This window comes from Lotus japonicus, chromosome 1 (assembly GCF_012489685.1).
Source record: "Lotus japonicus ecotype B-129 chromosome 1, LjGifu_v1.2".
In the NCBI taxonomy this organism is placed as follows: Eukaryota; Viridiplantae; Streptophyta; class Magnoliopsida; order Fabales; family Fabaceae; genus Lotus; species Lotus japonicus.
Window position 1 is genome coordinate 90024685 of NC_080041.1, and position 26256 is coordinate 90050940.

The 26256-nt window shown below is 35.9% G+C and overlaps 3 protein-coding genes across 3 annotated transcripts; 2 read left to right on the forward strand and 1 right to left on the reverse strand.

The window, feature by feature from the left end:
• Window positions 1–713: 713 nt before the first annotated feature.
• Window positions 714–6429, forward strand: LOC130727646 (ATP-dependent 6-phosphofructokinase 3-like). The gene is made up of 13 exons (XM_057578840.1): window positions 714–956; window positions 1044–1090; window positions 1203–1242; window positions 1592–1654; window positions 1757–1894; window positions 2284–2442; window positions 2590–2643; window positions 3526–3594; window positions 3758–3887; window positions 4060–4325; window positions 5120–5168; window positions 5259–5413; window positions 5779–6429. The coding sequence occupies exons 1-13, from the start codon at window positions 849–851 to the stop codon at window positions 6058–6060; spliced, it is 1560 nt and encodes a 519-aa protein (XP_057434823.1). The 5' UTR covers window positions 714–848; the 3' UTR covers window positions 6061–6429.
• An 847-nt stretch (window positions 6430–7276) lies between these two features.
• LOC130727650 (serine/threonine-protein kinase Aurora-2) lies at window positions 7277–10352 on the reverse strand. Its single transcript, XM_057578843.1, has 9 exons — window positions 10181–10352; window positions 9838–9963; window positions 9167–9313; window positions 8972–9067; window positions 8403–8498; window positions 8208–8304; window positions 7988–8105; window positions 7748–7820; window positions 7277–7654 (listed from the first exon to the last, which is right to left on the reverse strand). Exons 1-9 carry the CDS (start codon window positions 10337–10339, stop codon window positions 7553–7555), a joined length of 1014 nt encoding a protein of 337 aa, XP_057434826.1. The 5' UTR covers window positions 10340–10352; the 3' UTR covers window positions 7277–7552.
• Window positions 10353–12115: 1763 nt separating this feature from the next.
• Window positions 12116–26154, forward strand: LOC130727648 (calcineurin-binding protein 1). The gene is made up of 19 exons (XM_057578841.1): window positions 12116–12302; window positions 12421–12495; window positions 12607–12726; window positions 12813–12853; window positions 13469–13680; window positions 14754–16630; window positions 17472–17678; window positions 17787–18443; window positions 18542–18777; window positions 18909–19119; window positions 19251–19406; window positions 20851–21008; window positions 21103–21295; window positions 21502–21884; window positions 22189–22369; window positions 23364–23593; window positions 23738–24401; window positions 25420–25492; window positions 25592–26154. Exons 1-19 carry the CDS (start codon window positions 12300–12302, stop codon window positions 25801–25803), a joined length of 5889 nt encoding a protein of 1962 aa, XP_057434824.1. The 5' UTR covers window positions 12116–12299; the 3' UTR covers window positions 25804–26154.
• Window positions 26155–26256: the final 102 nt, after the last annotated feature.

Genomic DNA, 26256 nt, shown 5'->3' on the forward strand with positions numbered 1-26256 from the left:
TTCAAAATCATTATAAATTTACATCTATAAGCGGGTGGCTAAAAACATGTTTAACCCTTTAATTTAATATTAATAATTAAGTGTATTGTCCAAAAAATAAAGAAAATTTAAACATGTTCACACTTCATTTTATCTTCAATACAATTTTCACACATTTTTTTATTATTCATCTTTGCATTTCCTATCATATCACATATTTATCTCTCTTTTTCTTCATATATAATGTCCTTGTCTTTTGCGTGTGTGTGTTGCGCATACAAGTATTCCCCACATCCACATGAGATAATGTTTTTTAACCGAAAACATTTCACATGATAGAAAGACTAACTCTATGAATGAATGTTTTCTCATTCACAAAACTCAAAACTCGAATGAATTCATAGATATCATGTCCAAAAGTTGGCTTAAGAGGAATCCAGCATTTGTTGCTCCATATCTTTGTCTTTGAAGTGAGTGCATGACACATCAGAACAGTATCCGGTAACAAGGCGCCAGCAGTTTTCTGCATCCACCGCATTCTGGTAAAAACGAGTCATCACAATTCCACAACCATTCTTCAAATACACACAACAAACAGTTCCAAGTTTTAATATCAGCCGTCCATCTCCACCTTCCCGAACAAGAACGCAAATACAAACGGCCCAGATCCACCGTAACCAGTCAGCAATATTCTATTCTATTGTCAAACCAAAACTATTAAACTAACAAATGCCGCAAAACTAAGCAAGAAGCGTTCTTCATTTTCTTCTCATTTTCCTTTTCCTTTCTCACTCTTTCTATTTCCAGTCTCTCTCATCTCATTCTCTTTCTTCTTCGTTGAAACTGCAAACATTGCAGAGAGTGAAGCAATGGAGTCCACCGAATCTGAATCGCAGATGATGAAGATCGTCCATGGCGACGCTGGTTACATACTCGAAGACGTTCCTCACTTCACCGACTACATTCCAAATCTTCCAGTAATCTTCTTCTCTCTTTCTCTTGCTTCAAATTTTCTAAGTGATATTTGCGGTTGATTTCTGTAGAATAACTGGTTTTGTTTGCAGACATATCCAAATCCACTGCGATCCAATCCAGCTTACTCAGTTGTCAAGTAAGTGAATCGCTTTAATCGCTTGTCAGTGTTGTGAATCGTGATAATGATCTGAGTGTGGAATGTGTTGTGTTTGATATGTTGATTGATTCTCTGTTTTCTGCATCTTCAGGCAGTATTTTGTGCACATGGACGACACCGTTCCTCAGAAGGTTCTATTTCATGCACTCTACCTGTTTGTTCATTTCTCCCTGTCATTTATCTCAATTATCAAATGCTTTTATTATCCATTGTTTTGGTTTGTTACCTGATCTATCGAGTCTTATTGCGATTGGATTCGCTATAATATTGCTTGCTTGAGTTGTTATAACCTGATGCTTAGTTGTAGTTGTTACTGGACAATATTTATAAGGAATGAGCTGAACTTCTTTTTTTAGTTAAGTGCAGAGAAAGAGGAAAGAAAATTAAAATGAAAACACTGCATTGATTTCTTTTTTTTATCAGCATTTAGAAGGTGCATTGGTGTTTGGAATTTAAAACTTTGATTTGGTCTTTCTATAGGTTGTTGTTCACAAGGATAGCCCAAGAGGTGTACATTTTAGACGTGCAGGACCTCGGCAAAAGGTTATTTTGATATTTTTCTTTTGCTGTCTGTGCATTTATATGGCTAAAAATGTATGGTATATTTTGATTCAACTCACTGGCTTCTAATAATGTGCTGATTAGGTATATTTTAAATCGGATGATGTGCATGCGTGCATTGTTACATGTGGTGGTCTCTGCCCTGGCCTCAACACTGTCATAAGGGAAATCGTTTGTGGTCTTTCTTACATGTATGGTGTCAACAAAGTCCTTGGCATAGATGTGAGTGAGCAACTTCTCGTCCATGTTACGTTCATTATATTACATGTTGGTCTGGATTATATAGCTTGTGATTTGTGCCGCGAAGGACAGATATGAACTATGAATTACTTTTTTCCCGGATAATGTTGTTGTGTATTGTACATATGCTTATTTCACTATCATAATGAGATGAGAAATGCGCATTTTATTGTTTTGCTAATTCAACCAAGTAAATGCGTTCAATGAAAAATTCCTCTTGCTATAACTTAAACATGACAAACTTTTGGCTCTCATATGTCATGAATTCATTACTCTCTATCACATATTTTTCTGTTCCATTGGTCTTGTAACTTGAGTTGCACTTCTTGACTCATTGTTTTCACCACTAACTTATCTGATTTTGAACACAGGGTGGTTATAGAGGTTTTTATTCCAAGAACACCATTACTTTAACACCTAAAGTGGTCAATGATATCCATAAGCGTGGAGGAACGATTCTTGGGTCTTCGCGAGGGGGACATGACACTGGCAAGATAGTTGATAGCATCCAGGATCGTGGAATTAATCAGGTTTACTATGTACAACTGTATTCTAATGAAGTTTCCAATAATGCCGAGTTCTGTAATCATAAATTTAGAGTTTGTAATATGAATTTACTTAACTTGAGTAGGTTATTGTCATGGTTTGGATTTTCATTGTTTGGTTTATGATTACAGGTTTATATTATTGGAGGAGATGGAACACAGAGAGGAGCGGCTGTGATTTATGAGGTATAGTGATTCAAAGGTTGTCATAATAGAATGTTCCTCCCTCTGGTTACCAATAAGAAAAATAAGAGCTTCCTTTCAATCAAAGAAATATGTTTAATATATGTCTTTTCTGGATTACGAATTCACATTTGTGCATATTTTATGTAAGTTTATTAGTTATATTGCTTGCTTATGTCTACAGAAACTAGTTTTCTTCACTACTAATCACCTGCTCCAAATTCTGGATCACATTCCATAAACATTTTATAAGCTTTCAGATGTTCACTTTAGTTGCAAGCCCACACAGAGATAGTACAGATAAAATCATTTCAAATGATAGATTATATAAATAATTTACTGACAGGTATCTCATTCGTGCCTTTTCTTTTTCCAAATTTGAGCAAAGCTGTTAACCAATGTCTTCTAGGAACTTCACTTTTTAATATGTCTGCATATTTTCTGCTTTCTTTTATTTGCTAATCTTTTTCTTTCTTATCCTTTATTCTTCCCAAAGCAGCACAAATGAAGGTAGTTTATACTTGAAGTGTAAATATGGTTGGCAAGACTATTGTTGATCATGCCTTCAATTGTAAATTTAATAGAACCTTAATACCTTATACTTTAAATGCCTTCCATTCGCTAATTATATTCTAATAAAATTTCAAACATAACTGTGACAATCAAATATATTACTTTGCATTGATTTTGAAAAAATGTATTTTGTATGGGACAAACCGCCTCTTTTGTTTAGTTCAAGATTGATGGTAGTTTCAGTGGGCTCCGAGGAGCCACATCCTGTTACTAAAGAAGTTTGATTAGATAAATTTTATGTAACTGCGCTGTATTCTTGTCTTCATTTGATTAGTAAGTAAGCATCCTGAATATATTTTGGTTATCACACAGGAAGTGAGACGGCGGGGTCTGAAAGTCGTAATTGCTGGAATTCCTAAGACCATAGATAATGACATCCCGGTATGCTTGATCACAATGTCGTGGTTATTTTGCTGCTCCAAAACCTTGACGGTCTTACTTAAAATATATCTGAAGAGCCAGTTATCCATGTTTGAAGAAACTTAACATGATTTTTCTTCTTCTTCTTCTTCTTCTTCTTCTTCTTCTTCTTCTTCTTCTTCAGGTTATTGACAGGTCCTTTGGCTTTGATACTGCAGTTGAGGAGGCTCAACGTGCCATTAATGCAGCACATGTTGAAGCTGAAAGTGTTGAGAATGGCATTGGCGTTGTAAAGCTAATGGGTCGTTATAGTGGTATGTATACTTAACATTTATGCTTGATGTCTTTTCGGCCTCTTATGTAGATTATTTAAACCTTAGGTTGTCACTTGATCCAAATGTAAAGGCCGATTATGTTTCACTGTGAGCTCTTTGAAATCAACCTTGCTTTTTTGTTTCAGTGTTTTAATGGCTATTATTACTGCAGGTTTTATTGCAATGTATGCTACTCTGGCCAGCAGAGATGTGGACTGTTGCTTGATTCCAGAGTCACCCTTCCACCTTGAAGGAAAGGGCGGGCTTTTTGAATTCATTGAGAAAAGATTGAGAGAAAATGGGCATATGGTTATAGTCGTAGCTGAGGGAGCAGGACAAGATCTTCTTAATGAAAGCATGCAAGCCACGGAGGAGAAGGATGCTTCTGGAAACAAGCTACTTCAAGATGTTGGTTTATGGATATCTCATCAGATCAAGGTATTAACCACAAGATTCTTAAGACACCATCCTTTCCCCCATAAGTTTGTATTATATAAGGCTGTTTGCCTAGTTAAGTAGTTCTCAAGTAGCCTTTGCCAATTAAGATTAACTGATTAGATACTAGATAGTGCTCAGACAGGATTCTTTTAATTGATATGGATCTTCATGAGACTGGTATTCACGCGCCTAAGACAGTCACCCATAACTTTCTCTAAACTCCACCTGTGACTGAGTATTCAAATCTTATTTGGGCTACTTAGTAGAAGACCGGTACCAGTATCTTCGATTTTTCAGCTACCTGGTAGCGAAACTTTAGTATAAGTGGTTTTATTTGTGGCCACTGACCACAGCTCCTGGTGGTCAGACACCTTTCCCTACTATGTACTTTAGTACACATTTAGACTACATAATGTCATCACCAAATTGAATGGCTAACCTTGTTTATTTATACGAAATACATCTTGTTGCCACTTAACGTATATTAATATATTACTTGAAAATATAATATGAAAATGAGAAAAGGTGCAATTCACAGGCTCGCCTAATCTTATGATTTGTTTCCTCAGCATGTGTATATCCATGCCTATCAATAAATATTCCACCATTTCTCAATTTTCCTCAACATCTTAACCTAGTGCTAGGTTGCTTACTGGAATATTATTATGGTGCATATTGTTTATCCATTTTCTTAATTTACTTCAATATGTCTGTCTTAAAAATCTTCCTAGCCAGAAGAGTCTATTCATGCAACTCTCTCCCCCTTCTAATAAACATTCGTCGTGCTATAATAGGGTTATTTCTCAAGGGAAAATAAGATGCCCATGAATCTTAAATATATAGGTCAGTTTCTCTATCTATATTCTTTTCCCTTTTGATCTATTTGTCCTCTCGATAATTATGTCTAGATTTCTTAACTTGGTTATCTGCCAGATCCAACTTACATGATTCGGGCTATTCCAAGCAATGCATCAGACAATGTCTACTGCACACTTCTTGCTCAGAGTGCAGTTCATGGTGCAATGGCAGGGTATACTGGATTCACAAGTGGGCTGGTCAATGGCAGACAGACTTATATTCCGTTCAACGTAAGTATAAATATCCTTACACAATTTCTGTATTGCTTTATTATCTGTTGCTGTGTTTTTTGGTAAAATGATTTTTGTTTCCTGGCTTTGTATCATAATATCAGTTGCTTGTAAGTAACAAATGTACGAAGTTATATACTACTGTATTTGAGACAAAATTATATCACTATATACTTCAAGTTTGTTTTATGTTTTGACTTTTGACTACTTATGTTCATACTGTCAAAAGCAAAATTGTTCATACTTTTGACTACGTATCATAATATCTTTGCATTCTATTGTTTCAATTTTATGTTGATGGTTTGTATTTTCCCGAGATCAAAATTGTTCTGACAATAGAGTGTTTGTTCAAATTTGATACCCAGAGAATCATTGAGAGGATGAACCAGGTTGTGATTACTGACAGGATGTGGGCAAGACTCCTTTCTTCAACCAACCAGCCAAGTTTTTTGAAATGCAAAGATGTCAATGAAGTCAATAAAGAAGAACAACCTCCAACTCAGTTGTTAGAAGGGGATAATTGCAATGGTATTGACGGAGCCAAGAAAGTAGAACAACCTCCCTCTCAGTTGTTAAAAGGGGACAATTTAAAAGAAGAGCAGGAATCAGGAAACCAAGTTGATAATTGTAACAGGACAGAAACATAGATACAGGCTTGTTCTTCTACAATTGTATCTTATGTTGTAATTTGGACCCAAAAGCTTGGAAAGCTGGAGTATATGAAGCTTCATTAGTCCCTTTCCATTAACTGGAAGTAGGTAAGTTTCTATCAAGACTGCCCTCTAGCATGACCTTAGCATTCAGAGGATTCTGTTGTTGAATCTTTTAGCCTCCAGTCCAAGAGAATGAAGCGGAATTATTATCTGAAGCCAAGGGTGTCAAGTGACCAGTTTATGTAGTATTTGTCGTTTTGATTTTGGTAATTTGAGATCCTATACTCAGTTTTGCTGGAATGATTTGAGTATTTTGACTTTTTAAATATTCGGGGTAAAAACATCTCACTTTTTTAGTCTTAACCAATGTATTTATTTTCATAGCCGGTAGCCGTGAGACTGATGAAGTGATGAAGTGCTAAACCACTACATTAACCGACTTGGTTTGATTTGACAAGTTTGTTTATTTATTTATTTGAAAAAACCTCATTTTTTTGCTACTTTAAACTAAGTCTTTCTTTCCTTGAACTAGTTCCTATGATTTTTTTTTTGGTGCTTCGGAAAATAGTTCCTATGATTTTGCGCTTACATTGGGAGCTTTTGTGTAAAAGTTCAGTCCCAACCGGTGATTACCAAAAGTTCAGTCATTCTATTGTATATATGTGATTTTTCCTCACATTATTTATTGCTCATATCTTTGTGGAACCTATTTTCATTGTATAGGGATAAAAATATCTTTTTTAGCTTCTCCTAGCTTGGTAATTATGTTATCTTTTTCAAGTGAAAATTGTTAAAATTACGAAGAAAATGATTTGGACATGAGCTTTGCTAATTTGTACGAAAAATGTAAAACCGAAAACACAATAATGAATTTGGTGATAAATTCTAAAAAGATCTTGGCTATTTTGAAAATGTGGTGCATTGTACAATTTGAGAAATAGTATGTCCATCATATTACATTTCATGTAGTATATTTTGCGCCACAAAGCTTTCCAGTTTTAGTTACACTACACAGATTCAAGGGTTGTGATAAGTAGTGTCAAATATAGTTTTAAAAAGATTTACATTCTCATTTTAATTTGAGAAACCATTTTTTTTTCATTTTCATTATCTTCTGCTCAAATATTAATTAAAAAAACCAGGAAACCAAAATAAAAAGAATGTTTATTTTTTGAACGGAAAATAAAAAGAATGTTGTAGTTTGGGCAAATAAAAAAGAACTTCTCTGTAAGTACATTATATATAAAAACTTGCAGGCAGACCCATCGCAGTTATTTCGTTTCTACAATCGAATAACAAGTGCATTTATGTCTTATATAGCCTTTGCCATACACTCACAGCCTATGTCAGCAAATGCTTTTATGTTCTCATAAATCTTCAAATAATTTGCATCATCTCAACCAAATTTGGTCAATTACTTCGAAGAAGCTGCTGCTATTCTGGTGATTTCCATGATTAAGAAAACACAGAAAATTGACAAGGCACACTAGCCCCTATATACACCCGAGGGCTCCGCATTCTGAACAATCCAAGGATGCTCAAGTAGCTTGTGCAATGGTAGACGTTGACAGGAATCCTTCACCAGCATCTGTTGGTAAAAAAACATAAGAAAAGGGTACTCAGGCAAATGATTGAACAAATCTCTTGGAAGGTCACAAAATATAGTGCAAAGAAGTAAAACCTGACTGATGAGGTCCTTTGCAGCGGAAGACACAATTGGTTTAGGAGGGAACTTGAGATCCACTTGTACTATCCTGTAATATATCAGAATTTTCAGAAATAGTTTAGAATAAAACGACGCGGAGTACCATGAAGACTAAAATTAAACCATAAACACCAACATAAGCTTTGTGCTTGGTGAGATACAAAGCAGAACCCATCCATGATGATACAAATGCTAATTCAACTGCTTTGTACTTACCTCCTGTAAGTATCAGAATGTTCTTTAGCCTCAAATGGGGGGACTCCATAAAGAAACTCATAGCAAAGGACACCAAGGCTCCATATATCCACACTCGCGTCATGTTCTACACTCTCCACTGTTGAAACATCAAAAGTGTTTTAGAAGGAATGTAGTGGTGCACCGTCAACAGAGTGAATAAATAACATGTAAAATATGAATTCATGTGATGTAAACATACCCATCTCCGGAGGTAGGTAATCCAATGTGCCACACATGGTCTGCCTGCGACTGAATGTGTGAACTGACCACCCAAAGTCTGCTATCTTCACCTCACCCTGACAATGAGAAAGATTTTTACATGATAAGCACAGAGTGAAGGCAAAAAACCTAAAGGACAGTAAAGGAAGCAGCAGCCTAGGTATAAGGAGCTCACCTGTGCACCAATAAGAAGGTTCTCTGGTTTGATGTCCCTATGAATTACATGCTTTCCATGGCAATATATAAGGGCCCGGGTCAATGATGCAACATACTGCATCAACCACAAAATAATAACATTGACTAATCAATTTCAGAAGAATGTTAAGGAAGAACACTTGAAGCATGTAGTTTGACAAACACAGCCCCTAACCTAGGACACACAACCAATCCACTGCGAGTTCTATTTTACTCAAGTCAGATGAGCCTAACATGATTTGCACTTTAACTAGCTTCAGCATAACACAAATTACATTGAAAAATGGCTCGCTACCTTACTTCAAGGGTTACTAGCTTCTTAATATCTTAACAAAGGTTATGTAGAAATCTTTGTAACTTACCCCAATATCTACATATATTAAAGTAAAATAATTGGTGAAGTTTTTAATAAACTTATCTTGATTGCATTAGCTTATCTAGAATGAGTTATTGAAAAAATTACATCAGCCAAGCCAAAGTTTTGTAATTCACAATCAAAAGGATATAAGGAAAGAAGACATAGAGAGAATAAGATCTGGCGTAACTTACAGTAGCTGCACGTCTTTCACTGAAATATTTGCATTTCTGCAGTTCCTTGTAAAGCTCTCCTTTGGGAGCATACTCTAAAGTCAAATAAACTCGTTTCTGCAATGAAGTTATTTAAAAGAGGTAAGCAACAACGTAAGTGACAGAATCTAAAGATACCATCTCATCAGCACAAGCAAGCAAGCAAGTATAGTGTACCTGATCATAAAAGTATCCATAAAGGCGCAAGATATGGGGATGTCGGAGGTGACATTGTATCTCAACTTCTCGGCGAAGCTGGTGCTCCACTTGGGATTGTTGCAATTGGCTCTTAAAGAGTACTTTCAGAGCGACAACTGTATTACTCTGTTGTCAAAATCACATTTCACGTTTAAATGAAACAATCATTTCAGATATACTACAAGTCTACAACAAAGTACATGTTTTTAAATCCTACTACTACATATTTATTCTAAAGTACAAAATCAATTATCTTTGAAGCTTAGCATGTTTAGATCAGCTTCACATTTCTCACAATCAATTCTAAAATCCAAAAGCTTCTCCCTAAGATTGATTTGGGGACTCCCGAATCAATTGTAGAATAATTTTGAAACCGCACTTTGTGGCCATTTTTTTTCTTAAGTACAAAATCAATTAACTTTGAAGCTTTTCATGTTTAGATCAGCTTGTCTTTTCTCACAATCAATTGTGAAATCCAAAACCTACCCACAGTAACTTGTCCCTAAAATTGATTTGGGCTCCAGAATCAATTGTTGAATAATTTTGAAACATGTACTTTGTAGCGAAAAATGATTCTGATTTCTGAGGCAATCCAAATCCAAACATGCTTAAAGTAAAATCAAGAATGAGAAGAGAAAAAAAAAACTGACCCTTTTTTCTCTGGCCAAATAGACATGGCCGAATTTACCCCTTCCAAGGGGTTTTCCGATATCAAAATCATTGAGGGTCCACCTTCTTTGCCCCGCAGCTGAACCTGAAGCCTCCTTAGAAGCGACCTGGCAAAAATTGAAGACCCAAACAGTCAAAAACCCTTGAAGCTATAAAATTACAAGAAAACAACGTCGCTGATCGAAGCCTTAGGTTTCAATTTCACAGCTAATTGAGAAGGAGGGGTAGGGGAATTTGATTGACGGTTGGTTGCGGAGGTTCAAAAATTGGGGGAAATTAAAGAAAGAGAAAGAGGGAAACCCTAGAGAGAGAAGTGGAGGGTACCAAGGATTGTTGAGGTTGAGGAGACTCTGTTGCGATGGCCATGGCAGCGCGGAAAATGGAAGGAAGGATCGAAGAAGAAGAAGAAGAGAGAGAGAGAGATTGATGAGAGAGAGAGAGGCTCTTTCTTCTGTGTTGTGTGGTGATGTTGTTCAATTTCATTCATTGAATAACGCCTTTGATTTCATTTGTTTTGTGTGCCCTCAACCCCCAACGGTCGAGTCTAGTAACGGATACTCACCACGTGCCCTCATCCCGCCTCGCTACTCTTTTCAAATCTATCTCCCTTCTTTTCTTTTTTTTGACAGTCAAAATCTCCCTTCTTTTCTTGGTCTGTTCCTATTAAAAACCAAACATATATCACTTAAATCAACCACCCGTTTACAGTATTTTACTCTTTAATATTAAAAAATTATTTTACCATAATGATATTTAATATTTTTATGATCATTTTGGATAGATTTTGTCGTGTGGAATGCGAGGTAGAAAGTTATGTGACATTGCTGATTACCAAGAGAAGCCAACTGAGTTTGAGTTACCTCTTTCAAGTGAAGTGGTCATGCTTGCGATAAGATGCATAAGATTTCAACCAAGTTCCAAGATTTTTTTATCACTTAGTAGTGACACAACATTGCTTTGTAGTAGCTTGATCGGTTTGGTTCCTCTAAAGTGAATATAAGATAACACAAGCATCACAATTATTGATTGAATTATTTTACTGACTTTATCAAAATAAGCAATCACTATTAATGGTTATGATACTTAACCTTATAAAATGAATTCACTTACTTCATAAAAGTTAAATCTTGTGCCTAATGGGTTCAGTTCATCTCTATGTGAATAAATCTTGTGGCTGATGGGTTCGACTCATCTTTGTGTGATGTTGGAAATGAGGTTGTGGTAGTGGTAATCCGTGGTGATAGAATGGAGGAAGAAAAAGATGACGAGAGAGGGGAAAAAAATGTAAGAGAAGAACATGGGTGAAAATAATAACAAAAAAGTACATGTGGATAAAAAAAACAACTTGAATTATTAAAATGACACATGAATGTTGACCAGGGCAAAATATTGATGATATGTTGTTAATTGGATCTATTGTAAATGATTTTTTCCCCAAAGATCTATGGTTAATGATTTTTTCATAAGGACCTAATTAGATTCATATTTAAATATTATGGACTAAAAACATATTTAAGCAATTATGAAATAAGCGTTTTTGATACGTTATTAAGTCAGATAAGACGTATTAATTAAGTGTGAGAACTAGTGTTTTTTGTTTTTTCAGGCAAATAAAGTTACATTTGATCTTAATCAATTGAATAAAATCTTGAGCCATTTTTGTTAAATTAAAATGAGATGAAATAATAAGTGTGAATGTATAAAAACATGTTTGGATAAACTATCACATAAGTTCAATTTGGTTTGACAGATGGAGGGAGGAAGGACCGCTAATAAAAAGGAAAACAAGTTTTACGAGATTCTTTCTCTTGTTAGTTTTGCTTTAAATAAGCTCGAAAGATAAAAAAGGAGTTGGGCCTCACACCAAATTTACTTCCTTCCTAATTCCTATTATAAATTTCAAAAAAAAAATTCCTATTATAGTTAGAGACTTAGAGTAGTAGTAGGCACATTTAAATCCCCATTATACCCTTTCTTTATAAATGTGTCTCATGTTGCAAGTGAACACAATTTTTATATCCTTTAAAAAAAAACACAATCTTTATATTGATTTTGAGATAATTTTTTTTTAATATGATTTTGACTTTTTTTTTTTTTGGTTACAACTTACAAGAGGAAGATAATTATAAAATGTATCTTTTTTTATGTATCTATTATAAAGAGATCAGGGATAAATTAAATAAAAAATAGTTAGCGCGACGTCGTTTGTGGAACGGTGAGAAGGGCGTTTTATGTTTCCTAAAATAAAAGCTGAGAAGTCCGTTATGCGACGTCGTTTGTGGAACGGTGTTGAAGGGCGGTTCTGAGAGCGCGCTCACTCTCCCTCCCTCCCTCACAACTGGAGAATAAATTGGAACCCAAAATTCAACAACGCCGGAACCCTAATTCCACACAACAAGATCACGCGAACAAACACAGTCAGTCACATTCCGATCATCAAATCATGGTGAGTTCACAACAAACGCATCTTCTTCATCACTATCAACCACATTTGAATTTCTCTACTACCTATCAAGTTGTTTTCATGCTGATGAAGCAAGCGGCTTCGTTTTTGCTTTTTCCAGTTCTCTATTGCAGCTATCAACGATACCGATACTAAAACCCAGTGGGAACCGCTAGCTCCCACCAAAGAAGCCCAGGCACGTTTCTCTCAAGATTTCGTGTATTAGGGTTCTTAATTTCTCTGCATGTTCGTTGCATTGCCGTTTCTCATTCAAATATAGTGTTTTGTTTTGGTTATGTTATTTCAGGAATTTCATCTTTCTCAAACTTATCATGATGGACTTCTCAAGCTACAAGCCAAAGATTATGAGAAGGCTCGCGAGCTCTTGGAATCTGTCCTTAAAGATCCTCTTGTTGCTAATGCTCAGGTTTTGGTTTCTGCGTAACACGATTTTTTTTTTAAATTTTTTATTTTTTTTCTATTGCATTTGTGATGTTATTATCTGTTTTTCAGGTGGAGAGCAGTGCAAGTGACGGTCATCTGTTGCAACTCAGGTTTCAATCTGCATTGTACTATATATATTCTTTGTCAAGTTATTCGTGGTCGTCGTTGTTGTATTTCTAGTACAGTCTCCTCTTTCAATCTGTAGCCTATTCAAGTAAAATTAGACACTAATTTGTTGCAATGATAACATTTGCCTCGAGTTTTAGGGCTCTCAACTGATTCTCATATCCTCTGATAGTTCTGTATCAAAGCACATAACTGGTGAATCATGAATGTTAGTTTTGAACCCCCCTTTTTGGGAAGGGGGTGTGCTATTTAAAAAGCCATACCGTCTTTTATATGGTAATATTTAGGTGAAACCTAGATACAACTTAATTAATGTTGCAGTTTGCCATTCTTCAATCTGCATAAGTTGTTGCTTTTCTTGCAATGCTCCTCATTCTAGACCGGGTCAATTCAATATCTGCTCAGCGTTGTTGTGTGCTCAATGGTTATAGTGTGTACAGTTAGGTTAGGATTAATTAGCTTTTTGTCATCTTATAAAATACCAGTGACAAACTTTGCTATGCATGTAAATAGAAATTGGAGGTGGAAGTTCCTCTTATCTATTGGTAATTTGCTATTCGCTTAAATATACAGAATCTTACTTACAGATGTTTGTGCAGATTTTTGGCTTTGAAAAACCTCGCTACTGTTTTCCTTCAGCAAGGTTCTACGCATTATGAGAATGCACTGCACTGTTATCTTCAAGCCGTGGAGATTGACTCTAAGGATTCTGTTGTCTGGAACCAGCTGGGAACATTGTCGTGTTCAATGGGCGTACTAAGTATTTCACGTTGGGCATTTGAGCAAGGCCTCTTGTGTAGCCCTAATAACTGTAAGCACCTAGTATATTTAACATGTCATTTATCTAGTGGTGACTTGATGACTCATTAGTATTTCTTGTATGTGAAATTCAATTTTTGGTTTTCCTCTCTCGGTTATCTCTACCCTTCATGGATTACAATTGGGAATCTTCTGAACTGTCTATGGATATGTTCCTCTGGGCATGAACATGTTTGGATACAAGTATAGAATGACTTATGCACTGTACAAATGCATTTTTATATCACTAGGTATACAAAAACGAAATTAACGTCTTGAGCAGTGTGAAATGCCATTCTACCAGATGTAATATTTTTTCTGACGGTATGAACATTTGGCGAGCATTCATTCTGGCATATTTTGCACACAGCTCAAAGTTTTACAAATATTTCCTTGTTCATATTATTTATATACTCCTCTAATATAAGTACACCAAATTGGAGGTGTAGTTTGGTCCTTTCTATAAGAACCAACTTGAAGTTTGTACTGCATTGATTTTTGTTGTTGAAAAAAATGCCCTTATTTTTAATTGGATTTTCTCTCCTTTTTCTCTCTCCAATGCATTATTAATGATGGAATGAAATTTAAATAGTGGGTTAAGGATGATTTTCTGAAGTCAATATAAATTAAGGACAAATTTAATGCTATGGGCGTGAGGTAGTTATTTGGATCTTATAAACTGGAGGGAGTATTAGTTTTAAACTTTTAATTAACTTTTAAGCTTTTATTTTTCGAAAGAAATTTCCGCCTAACATTATTCATGCATAGCTGAAAAAAAGGCATCTTATTTTTTGTGTCAATGCTTATGGGGAATATCTGACACTTGCAGTGTTTTACTACCCTTGCGTGCACACTTTGGGCAAAATCTTATTCTTGTGTCAACGCTTACCCTTATCCAAACAAAACTAGTTCTTTCAAAATTACTTAAGATAAATCATTCCCAACCATAAAGTTCACTTCTAAAAGTTAGTTTCAAAATATTTTCTATTGAATAGCAGTTCTATTTCCATTATGCAAACATGCAGGTAGTGTATAATATGTGTATTTGTACATCTTTGATTTCCTCCTTTTAATGTGTGTCTGCAGGGAATTGCATGGAAAAGCTTTTGGAAGTTCTTATTGCAATTGGTGATGAGGTTGCTTGCCTTTCTGTTGCTGAGTTGATTTTAAGACACTGGCCATCACATTCTCGTGCTTTGCACGTTAAAAATACCATTGAAGAATCAGAACCATTGTCATTTGCTCCCAAAGGGATAGACAAATTGGAACCTAAACATGTGCGGCTCAAATTCCCTGACAAGAGAAAAGCTACTAAGGAAAATCTAGACGAGGACGTTCCGTACAAAAAGCTGAAGCAGAATAAAGATCTGCACCTGAAAGAAGCTTCCTGGGTGGCCCTTGCTGATGCACTATTGGAAACATTATTGCCGTTGAATCTGCAAAGTTCTGACATGGATTCTGAAAAAGCAAGCTATTCTCCGGACATTAGGATAAGCATAAAGCTAACTTGCGGTTCAGAAGCTGTTATGAACACTGTGGAAGTGAAAGGGTCTAATAGTGAAAGTAGTGGTTTTATTGATGGTAATATAGATCGATCAAGTATTCCTAAAGCGAAAGAAGCAAACATTCAAGAAGAACAACCGCATGAAAGACGAAGTTCTCGGCTTGAAAGGCTCCGGAGTCGTAAACCGGGGAATGAAGAATCTGATTCTTGTGGCAAGGACTGTGCCAAGGTAGTCAGTCAATATCTAGAATCTTTTATTGCTGGTGGATTGAGCGGTCGAGATACTATTAATGGTGATACCACGACACTATCTTGTTTAGGAAATTCTGAATATAATAATGTTTGTGCATTTTTAAGAGAAACTTCAAACAATTATGGTTCCTACCATATGGGGCACTTGCTTCTAGAAGAGGTTGCAAGACAAGGCCTGAGATATCAGGATGCTTTTGTCAAATTTCTGGAGTTGGAAAAGTTGACTAGGCATTGGGGAAAGGAGAGAACGGCTGAATGTAATATTTTTCTTGCTGAGCTGTATTATGACTTTGGGTTATGCTCCACCAATGGTTCTAAACAATCAGAATTTTTATCAGAGGCATCTTATCATCTCTGTAAGATCATAGAGTCTGTAGCTCTTGAGTATCCTTTTCACTTGACCCATGCCCAGAATGAAAGTTGTTTTCTGATTGATGATTTCCAAATGGCTAGTGGAACATCAATAGATACCTCCACTGAGAGCAGTTCACATTTAGACAGCTCACTTCTGATGAAAAACAGTTCATTCTGGGCTCGATATTTCTGGCTAAGTGGGAGATTGTCTATTTTTGATGGCAACAGGGAAAAAGCTTGTGAAGAACTTTGTACTGCTTTGTCACTTTTGGCAAAGAGGGATAATATGGAACATTCTCCAGGTCCAGTCTGCCGCCCACATTGCAAGGGTGTAAAAGAGCTAAACATTGACAGAGTTCGTTACGAAATTAACATATTAAAGGTCAATTTCTTGATGGAAAAGTCTGTCATTAAGATGATGGAACAAGAAAAGTTTCTTGAGTGTGTATCCCTGCTTTCTCCACTTATGTTTTCCACACAGGATGTCTACGTCGATTCATTTTCTTTATTCTTGGCAGATAAAAAAGATGAAAAAATAACTTCCGTTGAACTCATGGCTCTAGATATTCTAACTGAAGCATGTCAGAAGTCAAGGTCAATGGATGTAGAGATGTACTTCAATTGCCATTATAGGAAGCTGAAAATACTTATGGCAATGATGGGGTTGAATAAATGTGTTACGTCATTTAATTCTTCTGATCAAACTCTTGGTTTAAGTGCATCTTCCAATTCTGGTATTGATTCAAATGAAAGTTCTAACAAGCACTTTAGTCACTTGGTTGTTGAAGAAGTGAAGGCACTCTCTGACTGTATCTCAAAAGTAAAGGAAGTTATTGATCATCAGGGAGATTCTGTAAGTAAATACCATTTGCTATCGTCTTGGAGTACTTGATAGGAGTAATACCAATGGTGTATTTCTGATATGTAGGCCCTCCACAGATCTTTGTCCTGATATTTAAGTTATGTGCAGGATGTACTGGCCCAATTATTTTTTCACTATTTGTGGCTAATTTCCTTTGGAATAAATTGTTTGATATGCTGGGTCAATCGAAACTCCTAAGTTTAGATTTTTCCTTTCCAACATTCTTTATGACTCATTCTGCTTAGATTTGAGAGACTTCGAGTGAGAGAGATTTATAGAGAAAATAAGAGAAATTGTGATTAAGGAAACTGGAATTTTTCATTCTGGTTTCATAACCGAGCCATACAATAATACAACAGCGAATACAATTTATTCCTAAAACATTTTAAATGTTTTGAAAAGAATAAGGACTATGGAATTGTGGCGGTACCCGATTTTTGCTATTCAATTTTGTATTTGGGACGCTCTGAATTTTAAGGACCGTTGATTACCATGGATATGCTTTGGGTTAGGTTCAGGTTGTGTTTATGGCTTTTCATTATGGTATTTCTCCTGACAGTTTCAAAAAATTTCCAGTGTAGAGATGCTGGGCAGCTCTTCTGCAATCTTAATTTTATTTATCCTTTTTCTGTATGGGAGGATATCTTTTTGTCCTTATAGTTGTACTTTTCTCCTTTTCTGTCAAATTTTATTTTTTCTATAAAAAATAAAATAGACATAATCTGTGGGATTGCTAATGTGGGTTTGGTGTAATTTGGTCTTACTTACAATACCTTTTGTTTCCTTCAAAGATGTTACTGTAAAACGTGAAAGCATATCCTAATCATTGCAGGATGCCCTTATTGTTTCAACAAGCAGCATTTGCCATCTGCAATCTCTACTGTTGTTAATCATGAGCTACTTCGCTAATGTACTTGTCTGCAACAAAGCCTCTGCCCAAGTAATTTCTGATCCAGTGAAAAGCAGCTGTTTTGTTGATGCAGCCATTATTTTCTGTAAACTCCAGCATCTTAGCCCAAATACACCTATCAGAACTCAAGTGAGCTATTGTCTTCATGAAATAATTGTACTTAAATGAGTTTGTTATTCTTGTGATTCCTTTTTTAATGGGAAACCTCTACTCCTATTTCCTGATTTCACATCTCAGGTTGATTTAATAGTTGCAACACATGACTTGCTTGCTGAGTATGGGCTTTGCTGTGTGGGTGAAGGGGGCAAAGGTGAAGAAGGAACATTCCTTAGATTTGCTATAAAGCATCTCTTGGCCTTGGATATGAAGCTCAAATCCAGGTTTAACCTTCTAGATAAAAAATCAATGCACTGCGAAGAAGTGCCCGAAGACGCTATTGTTAATTTATCTGTTGAAGATTTAAAATCAAATACATCAGATATCTGGAACAAAGTTGATGACGTCAATTCTGTGAAAAAGGATGTATCTGAAGGAATAATGTCTGAAGGCATTTCATCATGCAAAGTTCATGATAAAGACAGTAAGGAAGTAGAGTTTGGAAATCATGGAGGTTCTCAGACTGACAGTGAGTTCGTGAAGGGTGAAAATTTGTGCAATGACTCGATTGAATGTGAAAACGAACTTTCAGAAGATGAAAGGGATGAACTTGAGTCTAAAATTGACAGTGCCTTAGATCAGTGCTTTTTCTGTTTATATGGATTAAATCTAAGATCGGATTCATCATATGAAGATGATATGGTGACACACAAAAATACAAGCCGAGGAGACTATCAAACCAAGGAACAGTGTGCTGATGTTTTCAAGTATGTTCTTCCCTATGCAAAGGCATCTTCTGTGAGTACTCTGCCTCTACTGTATAATTCTTCCTGTCTATATAGTATTGTTTAAAAATTTCTCTCTTTTTTTTTTGCTGACAATTTTGTATGTACCAGAGGACTGGACTGGCCAAACTTCGTAGAGTTTTAAGAGCTATACGGAAGCACTTTCTGCAGCCACCAGACGATCTGTTGGAAGGAAATCCTATAGACAAGTTTCTGGATGATCCTAATCTATCTGAAGAAAATCTCTCAGAGGAGGCTGGGGCTGATGGTTTTCTTGAAACTCTAACTAAGATCATGTTCCCTGATGCGGGAGGCCTTGCACAATATAAAACAACACTATTGAAGAGGTACACACATCTATAGTTTATCTTATAACCCATCTTTACTTAATCATATTTAGTGACTACAATACAATATATCCATTATATTTATTGTTTTGATGGTCCTACGCTTATCTCAAAGCCTGTTTGACTTTCAGGTCTGAGCCATATTTGGAGGTTTACTGTAACTTGTATTATTTCTTAGCTCTGTCCGAGGAAATGAGCGCAACAGATAAATGGCCTGGATTTGTGCTGACCAAGGAAGGAGAAGAATTTGTTGAACAAAATGCAAAGCTCTTCAAATTCGACCTCGTATACAATCCGTTGCGCTTTGAAAGCTGGCAACGGCTTGGAAATATTTATGATGAGGTAAGTTAAAAATATTATTTGGCTAATTAAACCTTTAGTTCTGAAAATTTACTGACAAACAATAGCATCCTGATCTGTGAATATGTTGCCTTATACCATTTTATAAATGTTTCTTGGTTGTGCTGAGGCAGGAAGTAGATTTATTGCTAAATGATGGTAGCAAGCACATCAATGTGGTAGGATGGAGGAAGAATCCTACTTTATCTGAGAGAGTGGAAACAAGCCGGAGGAGGAGTAGACGGTGCCTACTAATGAGTTTAGCTTTGGCAAAGACATCTGCTCAACAGGTTTTACTCCTCTTAATATCTCCTCTTTTTGTATGTGAACAGTCTTAATGCTGACTTTGATTCAACCAAACTAAGAATTTTACTAGAAAAACAAACTGTTTATACCCCAAAAAGTTCCCCCAAAGTTTATCTACTCTGTAAACTATTAAGATGATGACTTTTGTTGTTTATGCTATGCTAGCTACTTTGTTAATTGTTACTGTTGGAAATATAATATTGAACTGTTGTCCCCATTGTTCTAATGAATTTCTAATACTACCTGGCCTGTCGGCCAATGCTTTTGACCCATTTAATACATCAATGTAATGCGCCTCCAGAACATCTACTTTGTCCCACGGATTTCCCAGTGATATCAACCTGACCTTGCAGACTTTCAGTGCAATAAAAAAGCAATCCTATAATTCCCACGCTCTAAACCTCTATTCTTGGCCGAGGGTGTGTCAAGATTTCACATCAACTAGAGATTTGACCAAAGTAAATGACTTATGAAGGCTTAGTTTTGGGGTTAAGTCTAGCCCGAATTTAAGAGTTAAATTAACACAATGGTTGTAAAGTGAAATAAGAGGAAAGAAAATTAGTGGAAATAGAAGGAAGAGAAAATAAAGCGGTTTTAAAATTGTTAGGATTGTGTCAAAAAGAATTAAAAATAGATTGAAAAGTGATGATAATATGTAATTACCATTCTATACTCTAACTTAGAAGTTAGAACAACATAACACACACACACACACACACACACACACACACATATATATATATATATACATGCCAATTTTTAATCCATTAAAAATTAAAGTTATAAATTTGTTATTATTGATTGTTGTATAGAATGTTAACTAAATTATATAAATGATCAATAAATTAGTTAAAAAATATTGCAGCAGTCCATTATATAGAAGGAAGTAAACTGGTACAGCAATTGCACGAATTAGATGACAATAACCAATTAAAGAAATATTGCAAATTAATTTGTGTGGATCAACTTATTAGAACACATTCAATGGGGGAACACAGTTTTGTGGCTGAGGAAGAAATAAGAGACAAAAAGAGAATGGGGTGTGAAAAGTCAGTTTTCTTCGTAACTAATGGAGGAAAACTTTTTCCGTGGGGGGGCCTACGATCATTTTGGCCCCTTTCTCTTGTTTTCTGCTGTGATCCAAATGTGTTGAAAATGCAATTTGTGGCCCAAATCCTTCCTTCCTCAATTCTCTTAAAACAATAAAAGAATAAATGGCAGATGATATTTAAGGCTAACAACATATACAGTAAAAGAATATCTTCATGCTGTAACATTCAAGATTAGTGTTTTATGGATTTGCAACTTTATATGCTTACAATGTTAAAGTCGAATACATAAACATAAGAATCTTTCAATTTTAGTTATCTATATCTCGGTAACAATATTGTTTATGTAACTTTTTTCACCTTTTTGTTGTCTTTCCAGTGTGAGATACATGAGCTTTTGGCATTGGTTTATTACGACAGCCTTCAAAGTGTAGTCCCCTTTTATGATCAGAGATCTGTTTTGCCCTCAAAGGATGCAACATGGGTGATGTTTTGTGAGAACTCAATGAAACATTTTAAGAAAGCCTTCTCATTGAAGTATATATCTCTCTTGTGTATTCTTATTTTCTGCATTTTTCAAGTTTTGTTGTGGTCATAAACTAATATGATTTCACTTTGATTCTTGCTACAGGCAAGATTGGTTGCATGCATTTTACTTGGGTAAACTCAGCGAGAAGCTTGGATATTCACTTGAAATTGCATTATCGTACTACAACAATGCTATTGCTTTGAACACATCAGCTGTTGATCCTGTGTATAGGATGCATGCCTCACGCTTGAAGCTATTATTTAAGTCAGGAAGACAGAATTTGGAGATTTTGAAGGTTTTCCCCCTGTCTGATCACTTTACTCTATTTTGGCATTATTTTATTTGTTTGTCTTCGTAGTCCGTTTATTCTGATTGCATTAGCTTTAGTTGTAATGTCATTTACAGTTGCATTTATTTTATAGTTTTCCTTTGATTTTTTAATTGAATTTATTATCCGGTTCCCTTGATCTGTATTATTGACTGTTATTTGGTCCTCAACAGGTTCTTTCATTAAACTCCTTTAATCTATCTGTAAAAGAAGCCGTTGCGAGTATCCTTGGTGATATGGATAGCTCGTTCATAGATACTAAGGAGGAATGTGTTCATGCCAATTCTGTGGAAGCGAAGCATGAAGGGTTGCTGAAATTGGATAAAGTATGGTCCATGCTTTACAGCGATTGCCTTTCTGCGCTTGAAACTTGTGTAGAGGGGGATCTCAAACATTTTCATAAGGCCAGATACATGCTGGCTCAAGGGCTGTATAAAAGGGGTGAAAGTGGTGATATAGAAAGGGCAAAAGATCAACTATCATTCTGCTTCAAATCTTCACGCTCATCATTTACAATAAATATGTGGGAAATTGATAGCACAGTAAAAAAGGGAAGGTATGAATTTATTGTTATCCTTTCATTTTTTAACTTTTGGTTAATTTGAACTTGAATAACATGAATTTTATAATAAGCAATCTATGGCTCATACTATGGGCAATTTCCTAGGACACATGACAAATACTTTGGCAATAATAATCAGTGTCATAACTCTTACCCAGTTTGTCTTCCTGTAACTTGAGGGTTCCCCCCCTCAATAAAATAAAATTTGATGGATTTGTATCCATGCAATGCAGGAGCAAGGAAACTGCAATATTGTCAATAACTAAGAACTAACCTATTTTGCATTGAATGATATCAGGCGCAAGACACCTGGTTCTGCTGGGAACAAAAAAGCCCTTGAGGTTAACTTACCTGAAAGTTCTCGAAAGTTCATTACATGCATTCGAAAGTATGTGCTGTTTTATCTCAAACTATTGGAGGAGACGGGAGATAGAGGTATTCTTGAACGTGCATATGTTTCTCTTCGGGGAGATAAGCGGGTAAATTCCGAAAAACTTGGTTTAGAATTTATTCTTTATTCAATGATAATGGCTATTATCATGGTTCATATGTACTCATTGGATTTGGAAGTACTTTTTCTTGATAATTTTCTTTTTTCACTTGATGAATGTGAAATTGTGAATCAATTTGGTAATTTTTACTCCGCTCCCTGTTAGTCGTTAGATAAGAAGATCAGTGGTGTATTAATTAAGGTGATGAAAATTTACCTTGAGTATGGAGGCAGAGAAGAGGGGAGAACTCTACTTCTGAGTAATGAGCTTAGAATATGGACTATGATACTGGGTTTGACACCATATATTGATCCCAAACCTTAAAGCATTGGGGATCTATTCTATTATATTATTTTCTACTAGTCGGACCTAATTAATGATAGAGCCCAAATTTACCGTGATTCTGAACAATCTTCCCCGAAAGTGTGAGTCAACACCTTCATGACCAGATAAAAATCTGATCTCAAATTGAAGGATTTATTTCAGATTTTTCTTGGAAAAAAAATCAATATTAATCCAGGCTTTATTCCTTTCAATTATTATTATTTTTTCCTTTTCTTCATTGTTATTCTCTATATCCTACTTTGGCTGAGGTGGTCCTTCCTTTTCTCTGAATTGTTTTCGTTCTAAAGGAATTTTCTTCTTTTATATATAGGAAAAAAATGTCTGATTATAAAATTTTTACTGCTTAATACTACTTTATTAATGATGAACAATTGTGAAGTTCAAGCCTAAGCAGTTCGATTTTCCTGTAAAGAAAAATTTTGAAGTTCCGGTTCCGTTTGTCCCTTCAACAATAATAGACTCAGTCTCATTATTTGTTTGCTTTGAAGCTATACTATTTGTCTTCCATTTTATTCCCTTTTTATTTGGGTATTTGCTGTCATGAGCCCAACCCCTCTCCTAACCCCCAAAATGGTAAAACAATCCAATATTCCCTAGTATTATAAACCTGATTTATTCTGTGTTGCCATGAATGCAGTTTTCATTATGTATGGAAGATCTTGTTCCAGTGGCCATTGGAAGATATTTAAGGGCACTGATTTCAACTTTGTGCCATTCTGAGACTACTGCCTCTGGGTCAGTGAGCAATTCTGATAATGTGCTGGAGAGGATGTTTGCTTTGTTCATCGAGCAAGGGAGCTTATGGCCCGAAATATACAGCTTGCCTGAAATTGAAGGCCCAGAAACATCAGAGACTATCATATATGGGTAATAAGATTGAAACAAACATAACACATTTTTTTAACAAATTCTGAGTTCAGTAAACTTTGACAGTTCTTCTGGTTAAAATGTTTGTTTGCCATCTGTTTTGTTAATTGTAAAAAATTAATTTATTTCGACTCATCTTTGCAGATATCTTCATGAACATATTGTCTTGTTGGAAAAGAATGGAAAAGTGGAAACCCTGGAAGCAATAAATGAGAAAATTCGGAGACGTTTTAAGAACCCAAAGTTGTCAAATAGTAGTTGTGCAAAAGTTTGCAGGCACGCTTCTGTTGCTTGGTGCCGATCTCTTATATATAATCTGGCACAAATCACTCCTTTATCATGTGGATTTTCAAATGGGATTCAGGCCCTTAATTTGACTGATGGTGGGACGGATAGTAGCCAATTGCTCTGTATTGATTTGCAGCCACGTGAATTATGGGGTACAGCTTTTGAAGATCCAACTCATTTAGAAAAGATTGAAACAAAATGGAGTGCCATTTTATCTAAAGTAAAAAATATAATGATCAAGAAAGTTTCTGATGAAAATTTGGAAACTGCTAGCACTTTGCTCAAAGCTTGCTATAATTTTTACCGGGAGAGTTCTTCTGTGGTGCTGGCGTCTGGCCTCAACTTTTATTTGATTCCATCCCAATTGGTAACAGAAACACCATTCAACCCAAGTATGGTTGGGATTGAAGCACTTGATCTGAGCATTCCAAGGAAGCTTCTCTTGTGGTCCTATGCATTATTGCATGGACGTTATGCAAATATCTCGGTTGTTGTAAGGCATTGTGAAGAAATTTCAAAGGTATGTTAGGTGCTAAGTTCTCTGTGTGGCCGAACACCTTTCACCTTAAAAAAACCAGATGGAATCTATTAGATATATAAATTAAAGCCCTGTTAGGTATGGTTTATAATTTTTAAGATTTTAAAAACCCAAAGTTAGTTTTCAATTTTGTAATTTTTTTATGGTTTGCAATTTTAAAATTGTCAGCCTTATCAATTTCAAGCACCGCTGTATGACACACCACCATTAAGCACCCACCTGGCCAGCCTCCACCCTTTATGGTGGAACATGCTGGGTAGTGGAGGTGTAGGGTGCTGGATTACAGTGGTCATGGAAGGTGTTAGGTGGTGAAAATGATGGAGGGTGGCAGCTACGGTTGAGGGTGCAAAGTGGTGGTTGTTAGAGGGTGCTACGGGCAATGTAGGGTGCAAGAGAACGGTGACAGTGGAGGGGGAGTAGGGTGACAATGGGTGTGATGGGAGATGGTGGTGGAGGTGGAGTATGTCAGATGATGGTGGCATTGAAGCCCGCCATGGAGTGACAGTGGTGGGGTGTCTAGTTAGTGGTGAGGGTGCCGGGAGATGGTGGCTGTGATAGAGGTGAAAAAGGAGAAGCAGGAAATAGCTGGGATAAAGGTGTGACACGTTTTAAAAATAAAATCACAACTTTTTGTTGTTTTAAGAACTAGTTTGAAACCTCAATGACTTCTGTGAGAGTATACCATAGGTATAATGTAAAAGATCATTCATGTGTCATCATCTGAGTTTTTGAGAGTTTATGACAATATCTTTGAGAAAGGTTCTTCACAATCAAATAAAGTGACTTTCAGATTTTTCCATTGAGTTTGGAGTACATCTCCACGTGATAATTGAAGTAGAAGCATTAATGAACTTTTTGAAATTGTAAGTTGTACAACTTTTGCTTGATAGTATATATAATTAAGGATTAATGATGTTTCTTTCTTAATCATGTTTCCCTGATCATGCTTGGTTAGTAACCAATTTTGTTTATCATCCTAACTTTTGGTTCTGTTCTGCAGTCGAAGATTAAAAGAGGAAGTGGAACCTCACCTGCGTTTTCAAGCACACCTGCTTCTACCTCTACTCATCCAGGTTATTTATCCTCCTCGACAAACAGGTCTTTAGGGGGTTTAATTGTAGTGTTATCGTGGAATCTGAAAGGTAAAATGATGTTTTGCTTGCTGGTTGTAGGTAGTGGCAAAAGTGGACCAAACTCTGCCGGAGGAACTGATGTTGATTGCACTCCATTTTCTAGCAGTAATAATACCACTAACGTTGTGAATTCCTCCAATGAGATTCAGAAGAATCTCTTTGGTTCTCCCCAATTGCATCCATGTACCACCAATGATGATGCAGAAAGAAACAGTTTGAAGGCACATGAAGTAGATAATGTCCAAGATTGAATTTGTCCAAATGGGGGCGCATTTGATCATTGCAGTGGCTGATGCCAGTTGCTCCATGTAAAGGTTCAAAAGGTAAAACAGTAGACGCTAGTTGTACATTCTGATGTGCACAAAAAATGCAGTGGTTCAATGTAATTCGGTTAGTAATTAAGCTAAATGTATAGTATATCATTTCCGCTGCATGATATATGTACATAAATATGTAAAATTTGACGGAGCCATCATTAATCTAGTGCTTCACAGTTAGCTGGTTAGCAGTAGTTTTAGTGATCGCCAAAATTAAATTGTTCCATTTTGACGATATTTCTGATCTTTGTAGAAAAATATAATTGAAGTGTGGTTAGAGCTACAGTTTCGTGAACGGGACAGATGTCAAAGATTAAAAAAAAGAGTACGGTTGTGATACTGTTTAAGGATAGATGAAAACTTGAATTAGTGTACAATTATTATAAC